At 47.0% G+C, this 17,820-nt stretch overlaps 2 protein-coding genes across 5 annotated transcripts in view; one reads left to right on the top strand and one right to left on the bottom strand.

The window, feature by feature from the left end:
- The window catches only part of ACSM1 (acyl-CoA synthetase medium chain family member 1), a 57,981-nt gene extending 55,555 nt beyond the window's left edge, over positions 1–2,426 (top strand). For all 4 annotated transcript variants that reach the window (XM_021931810.2, XM_021931809.2, XM_021931811.2 and 1 more), the window contains 3 exons: positions 139–238; positions 1,448–1,567; positions 2,089–2,426. In XM_021931810.2, coding sequence (XP_021787502.2) covers positions 139–238; positions 1,448–1,567; positions 2,089–2,175 — 307 coding nt within the window. In that variant the 3' untranslated portion in view covers positions 2,176–2,426. The remainder of the gene's footprint in view (positions 1–138; positions 239–1,447; positions 1,568–2,088) is intronic.
- A 13,147-nt stretch (positions 2,427–15,573) lies between these two features.
- Positions 15,574–17,820, bottom strand: part of THUMPD1 (THUMP domain containing 1) — a 28,943-nt gene continuing 26,696 nt past the window's right edge. Inside the window, exons 6-7 of the transcript XR_001898099.3 lie at positions 15,776–15,837; positions 15,574–15,655 (exon numbers count right to left, since the gene is read on the bottom strand). The gene's annotated coding sequence lies outside the window, so the exon portion shown is untranslated. The remainder of the gene's footprint in view (positions 15,656–15,775; positions 15,838–17,820) is intronic.

Genomic DNA, 17,820 nt, shown 5'->3' with positions numbered 1-17,820 from the left:
CACAGACAAGTCAGGGGTCTCTGGCTTCCTATGACCTCCACCCTCTGTGCCAAAGGAAACTGCGACTCCAAAGCAGGAGATCTGGGGACTTGGTTCACCCCAGCCCCAGCATCTGCCTCAGAACCCTTCATCCTCCAGGTATCGCATCGGGCCCGCAGAGGTTGAGAGCGCTTTGATGGAGCACCCAGCGGTGGCAGAGTCAGCCGTGGTGAGCAGCCCAGACCCGATTCGAGGAGAGGTGAGGAGAACACAGAGATCATCGTGTCTGCGCGTGGGCACTAGGAAAGCAGGTGCAGGGGAAACATCCAGGCTTTACCTGTGCAGCCTTGGTGGAAGGGCGTAGTGTGCATGTACACTTACGTGGTATGGTCACCAGGGGACACTGTGGACTCTCTGTGGCTCTGAATAAAAGGATGCTAGATACTATTTAATGAGCTCTTATATATACCAAATCACTTAACTCTCACACAATGTAGTAATCTAAGAACACTTATGCTTTTTATAGATGAGGAAAGAGAAGCAGAAGGAGGTTAAGTAACCTGTCCACATCACGCAGCTAGTAAGGGGTGGAGGCAGAATGGCATCTCAGCAATGTGGCTCCAGAACATACATGCATTTGTATATTGAAAAGTATTATTAGGCCAGGCACGGTGGCTCATGCCTGTAATCCCAACATTTTGGGAGGCTGAGGCGGACCGATCACCCGAGGTGAGAAGTTCAAGACTGGGCTGGCCAACATGGTGAAACTCCGTCTCTACTAAAAATACCAAAAACTTAGGCAGGCGTGGTGGGGGCGGGTGGGTGGAACCGGGGGTGGGCACCTGTAGTCCCAGCTACTTGGGAGACTGGGGCAGGATAATCGCTTGAACCTGGGAGGCCAAGGTTGCAGTGAGCCAAGATCGCACCATTGCACTCCAGTCTGGGTGACAAGAATGAAACTCCATCTCCAAAAAAGAAAAAAAAGTCTTTATTGATCACCTTCTATATGTGAGGCCTTGTGCAATAAAATATGGATAACACTGCTAATATAAAAATAATAAATTGCCAGTAATTATGAAATGCCCATTGGGTTTCTGGCACCAAATTATATATATAATAACAGTAAAAATGATGATGAAAATATTGATGACAGGAGTAATAAATGTAAACTAGCTGGATGTTTTATATGTATTATCTCCTGGAAGCTTTAAAGAAACCAAATGAAGAATGGAGCCTTTATTGTCCCCATTTCACAGAAAAGGAAACTGAGGTTCAGGAGAGGTCAAATAACTTATCAAGGCATGGAGTGGGAATTGGAAGTACAGGGATTTACACCTGGTCCTCTCCTTTTCCAAAACCACTGTAGGGTTCAGTGTCACCTTGTTTTACCACTCATTCAATAAACATTGACTTTTCAAGCTATGGAGTAGGTTGGCACTCACTGTGAGCCCATGCCTTCATTCTGCAGGTGGTGAAGGCCTTTATTGTCCTGACCCCACAGTTCCTGTCTCATGACAAGGATCAGTTGACCAAGGAACTGCAGGATCATGTCAAGTCAGTGACAGCCCCATACAAGTACCCAAGGAAGGTGAGTGAGGGCAGATGGAAGGGATTTGATGCCCCTGAAGAGTTCCCTGCTAGGAGCGGGCTAGGTATCACTGTAGGTAACAAACAGCCCTAAACGAAGGTTTACAACACTGAAGGCTCTTTTTCTGCTCATGCCTCATGTCCTCCATGGCTCTCCTGGGACCTGTCCTCCACATCCCCTCATTCTGCCACCAGAATAAAGGAGCAGCCTCCATGTGGGACCTGCCAGCTGCTCTAAGAGATGAAGGAGAGGGTGGTCAGTCTTGATGGCTCCCAACTCTTTTGCCTCAAGGTTATATGCTTCACTTCCACTCACATCTCCTGGGTCAAAGCAAATCCCATGGCTACATCCACCTTCTAGGGGTCAGAGGGAGAACCTGAAATACTTGGGGACTCCATTAAGGCCACCATATGGTATCAGCCTGCATGGGAGACTGCAGAGGGATAGAGGAGGAGAGTGGAGAATTGGTAGGAAATGGCAGCAGGACTGAGTCACTGTGGATTTGCTTTATCTTCAACCAGGTGGAGTTTGTCCCAGATTTGCCAAAAACCATCACTGGCAAGATTAAACGGAAAGAACTTCAGAAAAAAGAGAAGGGTCAGATGTAATCAGCAGTGAACTCACAACCCACTGTGCACCTAAGGCAAATCCCTGACCACTCTAGTCTCCCCGCTATGGTGAAGATGAGGGTGGGGCATTGAGAGTGTTGATTTGGGAAAGTATCAGGAGTGCCATAATTCCAATGTTTTTGTTCTTTTAAGTTAAATTCAGTTACTCTGCTTCCTCCAAGTCCTCTGTATCTTTAGAATTTCCCAGGTGAGCACTCAGATTGCAAGTAATAAAATACTGATATCAACAATACCCTGTGTTGAGCATTTATTCTGGGAATTAACTTATGTTAAATGCCCTCCCTCTGTAATTCTCCCTAATCTCCAACCTGAGATATCTTGGGACCAGATTCTCCCTCCTGGCACCAGCATCTCAAGGTAACCCTAAGCACCCTTCAACAGCCAGGACACACAGGTCCAGGAGGGATGCCCATGTGGCTCCAGGCACCTGCCCGTGGCCTGGATGAGGCCCCAGCAAGGCCGGGGAAGGACGCATGTCTAGGATGGTCAGCGTTGGCTTGGGGACTACACTTGCCTGCCAGACCACCTCTGCCGCCCCACCCAATGGGCTTCCGCACAATGGGCTTCCACCCAGTGGTCTTCTGCCTTTGTATCCCCCAATAATGCCCATGTGCACATGCATCCCAACCTAAACCTGGCATGCATGAGTGAGAGCCCCAACCTCTAGGGACCCAGGACTCCTGTAGCCCTGCCATGGGCCTAGGAGCCCTGCCTCTAGCTTTCCCCAGTAGGAACCTACATATCAGCCCTTCCCAGTGACCCAGGAACTCTGTCCCCCAGCCCTTCCCAGAGGACCCCACTCATTCACCCTCCCAGGACCCAGGGTCCCTCCAACCCAGAATCCCTTGACCACAAACAATTTTCCTTCTTTGAATCTTACCTTCTCCAGGCATCTAGAGCCCTCCTCACATCCCTGGCCTGGAATTCTATAACCTGACCCTTTTATCCATCCCTCCTTGGGGCCTAAAAGGGGACTACTAGGGGGTCACCAGAAACTTGGAAGAGCAGGGACAGAAAGGGTCCAGCCTGGGAATGAGAGGAGCACATATCGTCCCCTTCTCACCCACAGAGGTTCCTGGGTTTCTTAGGTGCACAAACCCAGGAACTCACAGGGAAATAAACAGACACCACAAGCACAGAGACACTAAGGCACAGAACCACTCCAGCTTCACTTGGGCACAAAGGGGTATGGCCCACAGACAGGCTTACACACACACACACACACCAGGAGATCACAGATACACAAGGCCATGAGACACAGCCCCACAGGGCAGATCCCACACACAATGGACACTCGTGCATACACACACACACACACACACACACAGTCACAGACCTACAGGCAGAGAAATAGACACAGAACACAGACATTAAGAGAAACATAAACACACAAATACAGACACAATCAGGGACATCCAAAGGAGAGGCGAATTCACACACACACAACACACACATACACACACACACCAAACAACACACATACAGATACAGAACACAGACATACAGAGACACTGTCGCAGCAGCACACATGCCCAGAGACACATTACACAGTCACAAACACACAGATTTGCACAACCAACACACACTCATTCAGGAAGACACACAAATATATGCAAAGATAGAGAAAAACAGAGCTGTCCAGAGACAGCTACACAGTGACATACTCACAGATACTCAGACACACAGGTGCATACGTACAGATTTGCACATCCAGACATGCACACACTCCCAGACCCCAGCCCACAGGACAACCACATGGTGATGGCACTCCACAGGGCACTCCTAAGGCAGTGGAGAGAATAGGCCCAGACATGACCTGGCCCTCCCAAGCTCTCTTGGAAGGGCGTATGTTCCAGGTTCCAAACCCAAGGCTGGGTGTGTGCCCCTTTCCAGGCCTTCAGAAGGGCTGTTCCTGGACCCCAAAATGCCAGAGAGGCCAGGGTTGGGTGACTGTGGGGACAGGGGCACAAGATTGAGCCTGGGACCCTGTGTGGGTATGTTTAGACAGGGCGATGTTGCATGGCACTTAGCAGATCTAGAAGTCAAGAGAGAAAGAGAGGTGTGCCCCCCAGGACCCTACCGTGGGCCAGAGTGGGCTGGCACCCAGGAATCAGAAAGAATGCGAAGTTTCCAGAGAGGACCTGTCCTTGGGTTGGGAATGGGGGGATCAGGTGGGGGAGGGGACCTTGGAAGAACACGGGCTTCTTGTGGATTGCCCATTGTGAGGCCCCAAGTACTGGGCCAAGGATTTGTGGAGAGGGAGTATAAAGCCTCAGGGTATGCTGAGGCAGCTTCTAGACAGGAGAAGGTTTGGCAGAAACCACAGTTCTGCTCCTGAGCCTCCCGCTACCCTGCCCCACATGTCCTGCTGCTTCACTGATAGCTGATGGCCTTTCTCTATGACCTGTAGCTGAATCTCCCACCAGCGCTTGAGGACTTAGTTTGAACCAGATCCTTTCCCAGAGCCCCTTATCCTCCTCCTCCTCTAGGTGCCCAACAGCCATCCCTTCCCTTCCCTCCTTTTCCCTGCCCTCCCCATCCTCCTCCACTGAGATCCCACTCCCATCCCTATCCCCTTCGTTCCCCCAGTCCTAAGCCACTCCCACCTCTGTCCTGGCCACTTCAGGGTGCCCTGAGAGGACCAGGACTTACCTGTGTGGTGGCTGCTGTTTTGGCTCCTCTTGCAGGGGTTTTCTAGCCATCCATTCACCCTTGAAAGTAGATGTTTGGACCCACGGGGTTTCTTCCTTTTCGTTGGGTTGTGTCAGGCGGCGTAAAACTACACAGCCTGTAATCCCAGCACTTTGTGGGGGCCGAGGTGGGCAGATTGCTTGTGTCCAGGAGTTCAAGACCAGCCTGAGCATCATAGCAAAACCTCATCTCTACAAAAGATTCAAAAAAAAAAATTAGTCTAGCCTGGTAGGGCGAGCCTGTAGTCCCAGGCTCAGGTGGGCAGATCGCTTGGACCCAGGAGGTGGAGGCTGCAGTGAGCCAAGATAGCGCCACTTCAGCCTGGGTGACAGGGTGAGACCTTGTCTCAAACAAAACAAAAAAGTGAAATGTCATTTGAGTTTTGTATCATCTGCTTTGATGATTTTTTAGAAACTTCTGAGTCATCCATGTGTTCTCCTCTTGGGAGCTGCCTCCAGGGAGTCTGTGTCCAATCAGAGTGAAGGGAGCCTGAGAAGCCAATCAGATGGGAGAGGAAAGGGTTGCACCCTGCTGGGATGTTTGCAATGTGGGAGTCATGAGGAGTGACATGGCCAGGATGTGAATGAGAACTCTGTTGTCTTTTGTTTTGTAAAATGCGTCTTGTGTAGATCATTGATTTACCCAAAGCAGAAAGAGTCTTAAAGTCCTATAATTGTCCAAATAAAAAGAAATGACAGGTTTTTACTTTGAAAGTTTCCACCCTCACATTATAAGCCTCACCACTACCCTCAGGAGAGGGCACCTTATAGAGATGAGAGTATTTGTTCTGACCAGCATCCACCAGATTCCTAGAGAAGGATCTGGAAAACTCTAGTGATGGGGAGCAACCACTGCATCGAGGCAGAATCACCTCACATGAGTACCTCCAATTGAAGAAGAATTTGTTGTTTCTTTTGAGGTTATGAAGGAGGAAATGTCTTGATAATCTTTGTTGGAATTTTTTTCCCTTTACCTGGCTGCATTTTCATAGATCAGTTAAACTCTTTCCCTACTTCACCTCTGAAGACTTGGATAAGTTTTCCTCATTGCATTTTCCACCTTCACCCTTGCTCATGGCCATCGACTGTCAGAACCTAAGCTTTCCTGGCCCCTTTGGACCTCATCTAGGTAGAAGCCCATGACTGATAAGCTGCATCCAGATAGTTGTCAGATGTGACAAGACTGCCCAAGATGGGGGAGGTTTTTCTGGTTAATGACAAGATGGCCTTTGTCCTTCTCATGCATTTGATCCACATCTTTAACCATTGTGTCCAGAGCTCCTCGTCCCTTTCAGACAGAGGCTACTCAGAAAGAGTGTGTCCCTCCCAGGAGCCCAGGCTGTACTCACCTCCACTGTGAGGATGAAGACGAAGGTGCTACCGAGCTCAGATGCTGTTTTTTAGAGAGGGTTTGTTTGCACAAAACTTTGTCTTGGTATGTGGATTGGTCTGAATTACATTTTGAATGTATTTTCTCCCCCAATACTTGTAAATCCCTAGTGTTTGTAAAATAATATATGTGCCTTTTGTGGTGGTGGTCACACATTCCCGAAAGTTTGTATTGCTTTCCATATGGATTTCCAAGGTTGCTACTGATTGCTTTAGGCGCAATGCTCTAACATATGAAAGTGAACTGTTGTTATTGGTTACTTGGTATTGTGCTTTTAACTAACTTCAGTTCTCACAGTTTTAGTCATAATTAAGAACATATGTTATGCAAATCTTTATGGACTTCGAAAATCTGACACAAAGTGCCCTGTTTCAACAGCAAAGTGAACACTGATTTTCAAAAGTTAATGTTTTTACAAACTTGGGCTAAACAATCTGTGATTATTTTGTTGGAATATAACCCAGGTATTATTAATATAACAGCTGTCTACTCTCAGTTTTATGTATATATAAACATATCTTTATGTAATATTTTCATCTATAACTTTAAGACTTTTTTCCTATATTTTTCTTATTCTTTCATACAGTGTGGGCATATTTTTGGATATATTATAAATAATGTGATACAAATTTCTAAATATTTAAAAGAAGACCTTGACTTCTTGACCATTGTAACTTTGTATTTTCTTACCTCCATTTTAAATTGAGTTAAAAATTTCTAGGTAAAGTTCTGAAACTATTTTTTAAAATATTTGCAATGTTTTTGTCAGATAAATGGAAACTCTTTCCAAGGGAGAGGATTGAGTTTGTGTCTCATATTTCCTTCCTACAGTTTAAGTGTTCTAAAGTCCCATATAGTAAATAGCATCTTTTTAAAGAATACAATTTGATTCCTTTAACATATGGATGCAGCAATTAAAGCATCACCACATTCCAGATTCAACACATTCCTTCCTCTTCAAAGTTTTCTCCTCTCCTTTTTAATATGCCTGTCCTTCTCCCTCCATCCTACTATCCTCCCTGTGAACTGCCATTTCACATCATGGAGTCATACAGGACAGGCATTCTTGTTCCAGATTCTATAAAGTCAGCAGAATCATTTTCACATTGACCCATACTGTTTTAAATATTAATACTTTGTTCTTTTTTATTGCTGAGTAAAATGCCTTTGTATGGACATATGACAGTGTGTCAATCCTCTCGCTTGGAAAGAGATACGAGACTTATTTTTCCCATTTGGTCTTTGTCCTGAAAACAAAAACCCAGAAAGCAGCACCTCTGCAAGATTTCCCTGTGTATCCTTGCATTTTTGCAACTCCATGATCAATTGACAGGGAAAAGATCCAATTGATAGAGTGTCTCAAATTGTTCAAACATATAGAACATGAATAATAATTATTTTCAAACTCTTGTTCAAAGGAAAACTCACTGACATGAGACAAATGACTTTTGGCAATTACTGTCAATATTTTATTATAAAAATGCTCATACATACAGCTTTGATTTGTTAACATTTTAATGAATATGACTTAACACATATCTACCCATCTTTCCATTCCTCTACCCATCCCTCAGCCCATCTTATTTTAGATGTATTTCCAACTGAATTGGAGGCATCAACATACTTCCTGCTGAATAGTTTAGCAAGACTAACATTAACTATAATTCAATATTTCTTTATAAAATTTTCTTCTAAAGAAGAGTGACATAGAAGAAAATATGTAAATCTTAAGCGTAAGTTTACTAACTTTGAAAAGTACATACACCAGCATAACCCACCCCCTTTTCAAGATCTACACTATTATGTCACCACAGAAAGTGAACTCTCCCTCTTCCTAGACAATCCCTTTCTCATGGCAGGTTAATTTTGCTTATGCTGGATTTCGCATATATAGATGCATGCCATGCCATAGGTACTCTTTTGTGTCTGCCTTATTCTGCTCAACACAATGTTTCTGAAATCATTCCCATTGTTGCACAGATCTCTAATTCAATCCTTTCCATTTTGGAGTCAGCATATTCTGAGTTCAACCGGTTGAATGGCTATCTCCGTTTAATTCACCATCTTGAAACATTTAAAATTAAGATGCTTTCCAAGAATATACAGTTAAATCCGAGGAATCAATATAGGAATGTTATCAGAAGGTGTTGGAACTTACTCAGGTGAAGTCTTTGTCTTAATTTACATAAGAGTCTAATGGAATTAATCTCAAGAATCTTAGAGAAATCCCCAACTATTCATGCCATTTTTATGATCTCTACTTTGGTTATTTTTAAGCACTAAAATTTGATACTTATTTCTGAATGAAATCATCTCTTTATTGTATTTTTTTTTTACTTATGCTGATCTTTAAATGGCAAAGATTCATGTAATCTAAGAAAGAAGTGTGATTCAGAGGGATTCTTTTATCATATGATACATGACAAATAAATACAATGTCATATTCAATTTAAAAAATAAGTAAATATAAGTAAATGAGTAAATATAAGTAAATAACTTTAAAGAAAAGATAATTACTTTACACCTAGCTTGTCTAACCCACAGGTGACAGGCCACATGTGGCCCAGGACAGCTTTGAATGCAACCCAAAACAAATGTGTAAACTTTCTTAAAACATTATGAGTTTTTGTGTGTGTTTTTTTAGCTCATCAGCTATTGATAGTGTTAGTATATTTTATGTGTGGCCTAAGTTGAAGAAAATTCTCCTTCTTCTAATATAGCCCAAGGAAGCCAAAAGATTGGACATCCCTGCTTTAGACCAAGAAAAAAGACACACCACATTCCCAAAGCCTAAGAAGACTACCAGCCATGCAAGAAGCATGAGACTGGGAACTTCCAATCTTTCTTGAAACAGCAGAATCCCCTGGTGATATCTGAGGGTCTGCTTGCTTCTTGGAGGAGGCTGAAGGTTTCTAAGGATAATTATTTGTGACTGAAATATTGTAAATGTCACTGACCCTCCTCATTATTTCAACTGTTATTATTCCAGGTCATCAATTTTCTGCCTGACCATTTTCATCCTGGGCCTGACTTTTTTTTTTTTAATTCCTTAGATGCTTATCATTGTTTTTGTGTTCCTGGGAATCATTGCATTTGCCATTTTCTTCTGGAATACTAGCCTTGATATGAGTATGCTGACTTCCTGTCATAAGAATTATAAAAATAGCTGCCATTTACATTATGACAATTAAATAGGTTTGTGTTTGTTTAGTAGGATGTCAACAGAGCTTTTGGTCAAAAGTAAGTTTTTTTGTTTGTTTTTGTTTTTTACCTTTGTGCTCTTTATCCATGAGGGCAGAGATCATGTAAAACAATTTTGAGCATATAGTAGTTGCTTAATTAATAGGCATTGGATGAATTATTAATTTGTGATAATAATTCTTTCCCCTCAAATCTGATTGTTTGTTATTATGTTAATTCTGAGTCCAAAAACACAAACATTTTAAGTATTGATTTCTTGGATTTTTTAATGTGCTATTGTGCTTATTTTAAAGGCTAGTAAAGCTGATCTTCTAAACAATTGCTATTCTAGTAAATGTTCCTTCAATGGTAATGGAAGCCATGTGCAGACAAGACACCATGCAGCCCTTCAATAAGAGCTGGCAGGCTGACTGGATGAGAGGCTGGTTAAGGGGGCAGCTAGGAGGCTGGTCAAGAGGAAGTCTGAGAGGCTGGCACTCAGACCTCTCTGAGAGACTGGCTGAGAGGCTGTCTGGCTTAAGAGCCAGACAAGAGGCTGGCTGAGAGGTTGTATGAGAGGCTGGCTGCCTCAGAGGTTGACTGGTTGAGAGGCTGGCTTAGAGGCAGGCTGAGAGGGTGACTGGCTGAGAGGCTTACGGACAGGTAGGCTGGAAGGCTGGCTGGCTAAGAGGCCAGTTAAGGGGGTCTTGGAAGCTGGCCAAGAAGCCAGCTGCCTGGATAGCCAAGAGGACACTTAAGAGGCTGGCCGAGAGGCTGACTTGGAGGCTGTTTGAGAGGCTTGTTGCCTGAGAGGCTGGCTCAGAAGCTGCCTGGTTGAGAGGCTGGCTTAGAGGCTTGCTAAGAGGCTAGCTGGCTTAGAGCTTTGCTCAGATGCTGGCTGGCAGGTTGACTGGCTGAGAGGCCACCCAAGGGTGTGGCTGGGAGGCTTGTTGAGAGGCCAACTGGGAGGCCAGTGGAGAAGCCGGCTGGAAGCCTGGCTGAGAGGTCAGCCGGGAGACTCCCTGAAAGGCTAGCAGTCTTGCTGACTGAGAAGCTGGCTGATAGGCTGGTCCAGAGGATGGCGGCATCAGAGGCTTCCAAAGAGGCAGGCTGGGAGGACGGCCTAGAGGGCTGTATAGGAGGCTGTGTGACAGGCTGGCTGGCTGAATGGGCTAGCGACTGGCTGAGAGAATGGCTGACTGAGAATCTGCCTGGATGAGAGAGGCTGGCTGCCTGAGAGGCTTGTTCAGAGGCTGCCTGGCTGAGAGGCTGACTTAGAGATTGACTGAGAGGCTGGCTGGGAAGCTGTTTGAGAGGCTAGGTGAGAAGATGACTGTTTCAAAGGCTGTCTGACTGACTGGCTGAATTAGAGGCTTACTGAGAGGCTGGCTGGCTGAGAGGCTTGCTGAGAGGCAGGATGTCAGACAGCCTGGCTGAGAGGCTGGCTGCCCAAACGGTCAGTTGAGAGGCTACCTGAGAGGCTTGCTTGCTGAGAGGCTGGCTGGCAGGCTGGCTGGCCGAGAGGCTGGCAAAAAGGGCAGCTGTGATTCTGGCCAAGAGGATGGCAGTCTGGCTGGCCAAGAGGTTGACTGGAAGGCTAAATGAAAGACTGGTTGCATGGCCAAACGGCTGGCTGGGAGGCAGGCAGAGTGGCAGGCTGAGTGGATGGCTTGCTGAGAGCCTGGCTGTGAGGTTGCCAGTCTGAGAGGCTTGCTGAGAGTATGACTGGCTTAGAACCTGGGAGAAAGTCTGGATGGGAGGGTGGTTGGCTGGGGAACTGGCCAAGGGGCCACCTGGGAGGCTGGCCAACCAGAGGCTGACTGAGAAGGTAGCAGATAGGCTGGCTGAGGGTGGCTGCCTGAGAGGCTTGCTTGCTGAGAGTCTGGCTGACTAGTGTATTAAAGGCTGGCCGTGTGGCTTGCTGGGAGTCTGGTAGAGGGGCTGGTTGTGAGGCTGCATAATAGGTCTTCTAGCTGATACGCTGGCAGGCTGGCAGGCTGGCCAAGAGACTTGCTGGGTGGCTGGCCGAGTAGATGGCTAAGAGGCTGGTTGAGAGGCTGGCTGCCTTGCCAGTGTAGAGGTAGGCTGAAAGGCTGGTCCAGAGGAGGCTGGCTGGGAGGCTGTTTGAGAGACTGGCTGGGGAGGCCGGCAGAGAGGCCAGCTGGTTGACTGGCTGAGAAGCTGCCTGGCTTACAGGCTGGGCTAGAATCTTGTTGAGAGGCTGGCTGGCTGAGAAGCTTGCTAAGTTGGCTGGTTGGTTAGTTGGCTGGCCAAGCAATGCCGGGCCAGGATGCTGGCCTAGAGGACACCTGGGAGGTTGACCGACAGTCCAGCTGGGAGGCTTGCTGAGAGGCTGGTTGGAAAGTTGGGTGAGAGGCTACCTGGAAGCCTGGGTGAGAGGACAGATGGGAGGCTGGCTCTGAATCTGCATGGCCGAGGGACCGGCTTAGAGGCTTTATGAGAGGCTGGCTTGGAGGCTGTCTGAGAGGCTGGCTCTGAGACCTCCTTGCTGAGAGACTGGCTTAGTGGCTTGCTGAAGGGCTTGCTGGCTTTTTGAGAGCCTGACTAGCAGGCTAGCTGGCTGAGGCAAGTCAAGGGGGCGACTTGAAGGATGGTTGAAGGGCCAGCTGGCTCACTGGTCAAGAGGCTCGCTGGGAGGTTGGTTGAGAGGCTGGCTGATAGGCTGGTCCAGAGGATGGCTGCATGGGAGGCTGGTGAAGAGGCAGGCTGGGGGGCTGGACGTCAGGCTGTTTAGAGGTTTTAGAGGCCGTCTGGGGAGTCTGGCTGAGTGCAGGCTTTGTGGTTAGCCGAGTGGATGGAGGTGAGAATGGTGACTGAGAATCTGCCTGGCTGAGAGGCTGGGTTAGAGGCTTGTTGAGATGCCGGCTGGCTGAGAGGATTGTTGGGAGGTTGAGAGGCTGGCTGCCTGAGAGGCTAGCTCAGAGACCACATTGTTGAGAGGCTGGCTTAGTGGCTCGCTGAGATGCTGGTTTGCTGAGAGGCTTGCCGAAGGGCTGGTAAGCAGGCTAGCTGGCTGAGATACTGGTCAAGGGGGCATCTTGGAGGCTGGCCAAGAGGATGGCTGAGAGAATGGCTGGCTGCATTTCTGCCTGGCTGAGAGGCTGGCTTAGAGGTTTGCTGAGAGGTTGGCTGGCTGAGAGGCTTTCCAAGAGCCTGGTGGTATGTTACAGAGGATGGCTGCTTGACAGGCTGGCTCACAGGCTGCCTGGCGGAAAGGCTCACTTAAAGGCCAGCTGAGAGATGGGTTGAGAGGTTTACTTGCTTAGAAGCTAGCTGGCAGGCTGGTTGGCTGGCTGAGAGTTTGGTTGGTTGGCTCTCTTAAAGGCTGGCCAAGTAGCTTGTGAGGCTGGATGGCAGGCTCTCTGGCTGAGAGGTGGTCTGTCTGACTGGATGTCTGGCTGAGAGGCTGCCCGGCTGAGAGGGTGCCTGGTTGAGAGGCTGGCTTAGAGGCTTGCTGCGAGGCTTGCTGTGTGAATGGCTGGCGAGGCTTGCTGAGGTGCTGACTGGCAGGTTGGCTGGCTGAGATGCCAGCCAATGGTGCGGCTGGGAGGCTTGCCAAGAGGCTAGCTGACTCACTGGTATAGAGGCCACTTAGGAGGCCAGTCAAGAGGCCAGCTGAGAGACGGGCTCAGAAGCTGGCTGTCCTGCTGGCTGAGAGAGTGACTCAGAGCCTGCTCCAGATGTAGCTGCAAGGGAGGCTGGGGAAGAAGCAGGCTGGGAGTCTGGCCTAGAGGCTGTCTGGGAGGCTGTTTAACAGGCTGGCTGGGGAAACCAGCTGAGAGGCTGGTTGGCTGGTTGGCAGACAAGCAGGCTGAGAAAATGGCAGGCTGAGAATCTGCCTGGCTGAGAGGCTGACTGAGATGTTTGCTGAGACAATGGCTGGCTAACTGTCTTGCTGAGAGGCTGGCCATGAAGCTGTTTGGGAGGTTGGCTGAGGAGGCTGACCAAGAAGCCAGCAGGCAGGCTGGCTGAGAGGCTGGCTGTCTGGCTCTTCCAGAGACTGGTTGAGCAGAAGTCTGGCTGAGAATCTACCTGGCTGAGAGACCAGTTTAGAGGCCTGTTGAGAGGATGGCTGGCTGAGAGACTTCTAAGAATCTGTTTGAGAGGGTGGCTGCCTGAGAGGATGGCTGAGAGGCTGCCTGGCTGAGAGGCTGTCTTAGAGGCTTGCTGAGAGGTTGGCTATCAGGCTGACAGAATGAGAGGCTGGCTAAGGTGGCACATAGAGGCTGGCCAAGAGAACATCTGGGAGGCTGGGCAAGAGGTTAAATGCATGGAAGCCTGGATGAGAGACTGGCTGGGAGACTGTTTGACAAGCTGGCTGCCTAAAAGGCTGGCTCAAAGGCTGCCTGGTTGAGAGACTGGCTTAGAGGCTTTGCTGAGAAACTGGCTGTATTAGAGGATTGCCTGGAGCATGGTTGGCAGACTGGCTGGATGAGAGGCTGAGCAAGGGTTTAGCTGGAAGGCTGGTCAAGATGCAGTCTGGATGGCTGCCTGCCTGAGAGGCTGGTTGCCTGGGAAGCTGGCTGAGAGGCTGCCTGCCTGCAAGTCTGGCTTAGAGGGTTACTGAGAGGCTGACTGGATTAGAGGCTTGCCTGGAGGCTAGCTAGTAGGCGGGCTGAATGAGAGGCTAGCTGCTTGAGAGGGCAGTTGAGAGGCTGGCCAAGAGGTTGGCCGGGAGGCTGTTTGAGAGGCTGGCTGCCTGAGAGGCTGGCTCAGAGGCTGCCTGATTGAGAGGCTGGCTTAGAGGCTTCCTGAGAGCCTGGCTGGTTGAGAAGCTTGCTGAAAGACTGGCTGGTTGAGAAGCTTGCTGAGAGCCTGGCTGGCAGGTTGGCTGGCTGAGAGGTCTGCCAAGGGGGTGGCTTGGAATCTTGCCCAGAGGTGGGCTGTTTCCCTGGTTTAGAGGTCACCTCGAAGACTCACTAATGGATCGCCTGGGAGGCTGGCCGAGAGACCCACAGGCTAGCTGTCTCAAAGGCCAGCTGGGAGGCTGGCCAATGGCTGGGTGAGAGGCTGACCCAGAAAAGGGCTGGGAGGCTGGGCTGGCTGAGATGCTGGCTGGCTGAGAGGCTGGATTAGAAGCTGAGTGGCTGGCTGGCTCAGACACCTCAGAGCCCTGGTCTATGGATTTTCTTAACTATCAACTGACTCTGGACAGGTAGGGCTCTAAGAATCTATAAATGAGCTCTAAATCAGGGGTTCCCAGTACATATCAGAAAAAAAGTCACTCATCCCGTAAACACAGACTAAAATTGAAAATAGAAACAGTCATGGATTGGAAGAATATCAATAAACCCTGAAAAGAAACAGCACTGCTCCTTTTCTTCAAGTCGTATGGACATTTAAAGTTCTGTAAATTTATAGCTACTTTAACTTTCATATCTGCCCAGGTACTATCAATATGTATGAAGAGAAATGGGCATAAAATGACCAGAAGTACTGAGAAAAGGTGAAAGTATCAGAAATTAACTGAAAAGTTTTAGGGTTACACCTAGAATGTCAGAAGAGTACGACTACATGGAAATTTAATTTACTAATGGAGTTATATTATATAGTCCACAATAAACAATTTAAACAAAAAAAAATGAAGCTCCAAAAAATGTAAATAAATGTTGCTTTTCTTAAAGCAGATCTCATGGTACAATATTGATTAATGAAGACATAGCCAGAAAATGTCTGCTCTCATCAGCACATATAGCTCCCATTCTAAAATGTTATTAGTGTTTTCTCAAATGAAAGAAAGATAAAGCCTTTGTGCTGACTTAAGGTGGGAAGGGGAGTTGGCCCGTTTGCTTTCTAGGCTCATCTTTTCAGTTAAAAGTAACCAAGATGTTAGAGTGGGGCAATGTTCACAGTCAGTGGAAGAGACTGAGCTCCACCATTCTCAGGGGAGCATCTAAAAGACATTCAGCTGCGGCATCTGAGAAAAATAGGGTCCTGCCACCAAATGAGACACATGTTCTCTGTAGTAAGTACTTAGAATTATGTTTCCAGGAAACATAATTGTCACCCCACCTGAGCTCTCAACCCCAAAAGGAGAAGCAGGCTGTGTGGATTGTGCAGCAGAAGTGGCTACCTTCACAGTGAGCTCTCCAGAAAGTTCTCTCTAGACCCAGTTGTCCCTGGGCTGGCTCCTGACTCTTGTGTGTCTCCATGACTCTGCTTTTCCATCATTTCCCATCTAGAAGACACACAAAGAATTCACTTGAAGAAGAATTAAAACACCAAGTTCTTTACTAGACACTCAAAACTTCATCTTAAAACAAAAACATCCTTAAAAACGTCCATCACAGTTACCTACCTGCGCTGCTTGTAGACAGCCTTCCTCTCGGCCATCTCCCTCTGCAAGGTTTGAGCACAGAGCTGTGGGGAGAAAAATACATCCACTTCCTGACCTGGCAGACTAAGCCCAAAAGCAAGGGGGAAAAAAACTGCTCAGTTGTCAAGGGCCTTTCTTACAGAAGGGACGATCTGAAAAAAACCAACATATGAGAAATTGTATGTTGAGAGAGTCTAAAGGGCATGGCATTATCCACATCAGCAGTGAAGGATCCTGTAGCTGCAGAGAGGAAGGCTCCTTACCTTGCGTCTGTAGTAGTTTTCTACTCACCACCAAAGCTCTTGGGTGTCTTGAATTATTTTCCTATGGTTTAGAATCACTTTCATCAAATAAGCACCATTTCAGTATGATTTTTAAATAATCTGCCATGTTTCTGTTATCCTCACAACTGCACCCTTACACTAGCTATACACAGAAAATGTATTTCACAGGGTTTTCAAAGTACAGTATGATCAAAACTGTTGCTATAATGATTCCTCCTCTTTTACTTCATGCCTGCTGGGTTCTGAGTTGACAATGTCCTTACCCACTGGGCACCATTGGGTACCTCATCCTTCATTGGGCATCTTTGATTATAAAGCTCTAGTCTCCTTGTATTAATATCCTTGCCATATTTCACAGAGTAGAAACAGCTGGGCACAGTCCGTTTGAAAAAATGTGGTTGATCCTACAACACGCTTTTCTAAGAATGACGGCGACGGATACCAGCCCTAGAATGGCAGAAATGAACTGAGTTTCTACACAGTCTGACCCGACTGGGGTCAGGAGATGTTTTGCTACTTCACGTTTTGGTCACTGGTAAATCTGAAGGTATTTTGCTTTCTCTTGTGTGAATTCTCTCTCTCTCTAAATACGTCTTCTGACCACTTGTTTGTATTTCTGTCTTAACTGGGTCTAAACATTGTACAAAAGTTAAAAGCAAAACACTCCGATGGAAGTTTCCCATGTGGCTGGTGTTCAGTTTCTGAACTCACTTGAAGGTGTGTATTTTTTCCATAACCAATTTCCCTTTTTCCTACACCTCTGACAGCTGCCTCTCTTTTTCTGCTCACTCACATTCTTTCATTCTCAGCTTCCTGAGATGAAAACAGAGGGAAATGCACACACATGATCCTCTTGCCCATGTGGGATTCTTTCTGCCATTCTGGCATCTGAAGGCCATGATTCAAAGGTCCCCCACAGCCTTCCCATACATGAAACAACTGATATTCAACAATAGGGAGGAAGAATTGACATCTCCCATTGACAGACAAAAAAAAAAAAAACACTCTGGCCTGCTAGCAAGTCATCTGTCATTCCTGTCATTTCCAGCTTGTCTCTGTGGCTCCATAATCCTATTCTTAACTAAATGAGCACTATTAGAAGCTATTAGAAGCTTCTATGAGATGCACTATGTGTACTTCCGGGGTCAGTCTTGTGCTTGACACACTGAAAGCTCATTTTAGTTCAGTGTGGAAAATCAGATCTCAGCAACTCATCACAACTAACTCCATCAAGATGGAGCAGGGGACAGCTCCTCATCTGATTCCTCCCATAGGAAGACCTGATTCTCATTTAGAGGCTGATGCCAGAACCCAGACAGTTAGCCTTTGAGAGATCCTTCCAGGACATGATGTCATTAACCCTGCAGTTCACTACTGCATGTTTCCATGATTCAGGACTGGAACTCTGGTCATCGACCTGAGGGCAAGAAGCTGTTCTTCCCCTTTCCAGGGCAAACTCATTTCCATACTGTGGGGACTCCAATAGATAGCATAACTTCCTGGCTATGCCTGTTGGACCTCCAGGCTCTCTGCTGCAGATCAGTGAATCTGTCATTTACATTTCATGGCTTTGAGATAGACTTGAGAAAAGACATCTAGGAAATAATAACTGAAAAATGACGTGAGTATACTTCACACCTGAATTGTACACTTCAACATTATTAAGATGGCAATGATCATGTTATAAATGTTTTCTTATGAATGTTTTACCACAGGTTAAAATGTTTAACAATCTGAAAAGGA

Source organism: Papio anubis, chromosome 18 (assembly GCF_008728515.1).
Source record: "Papio anubis isolate 15944 chromosome 18, Panubis1.0, whole genome shotgun sequence".
Taxonomy (NCBI): Eukaryota; Metazoa; Chordata; class Mammalia; order Primates; family Cercopithecidae; genus Papio; species Papio anubis.
The sequence above is the reverse complement of the archived record's forward strand: the minus strand, read 5'-3'. Positions and strand labels throughout refer to the sequence as shown.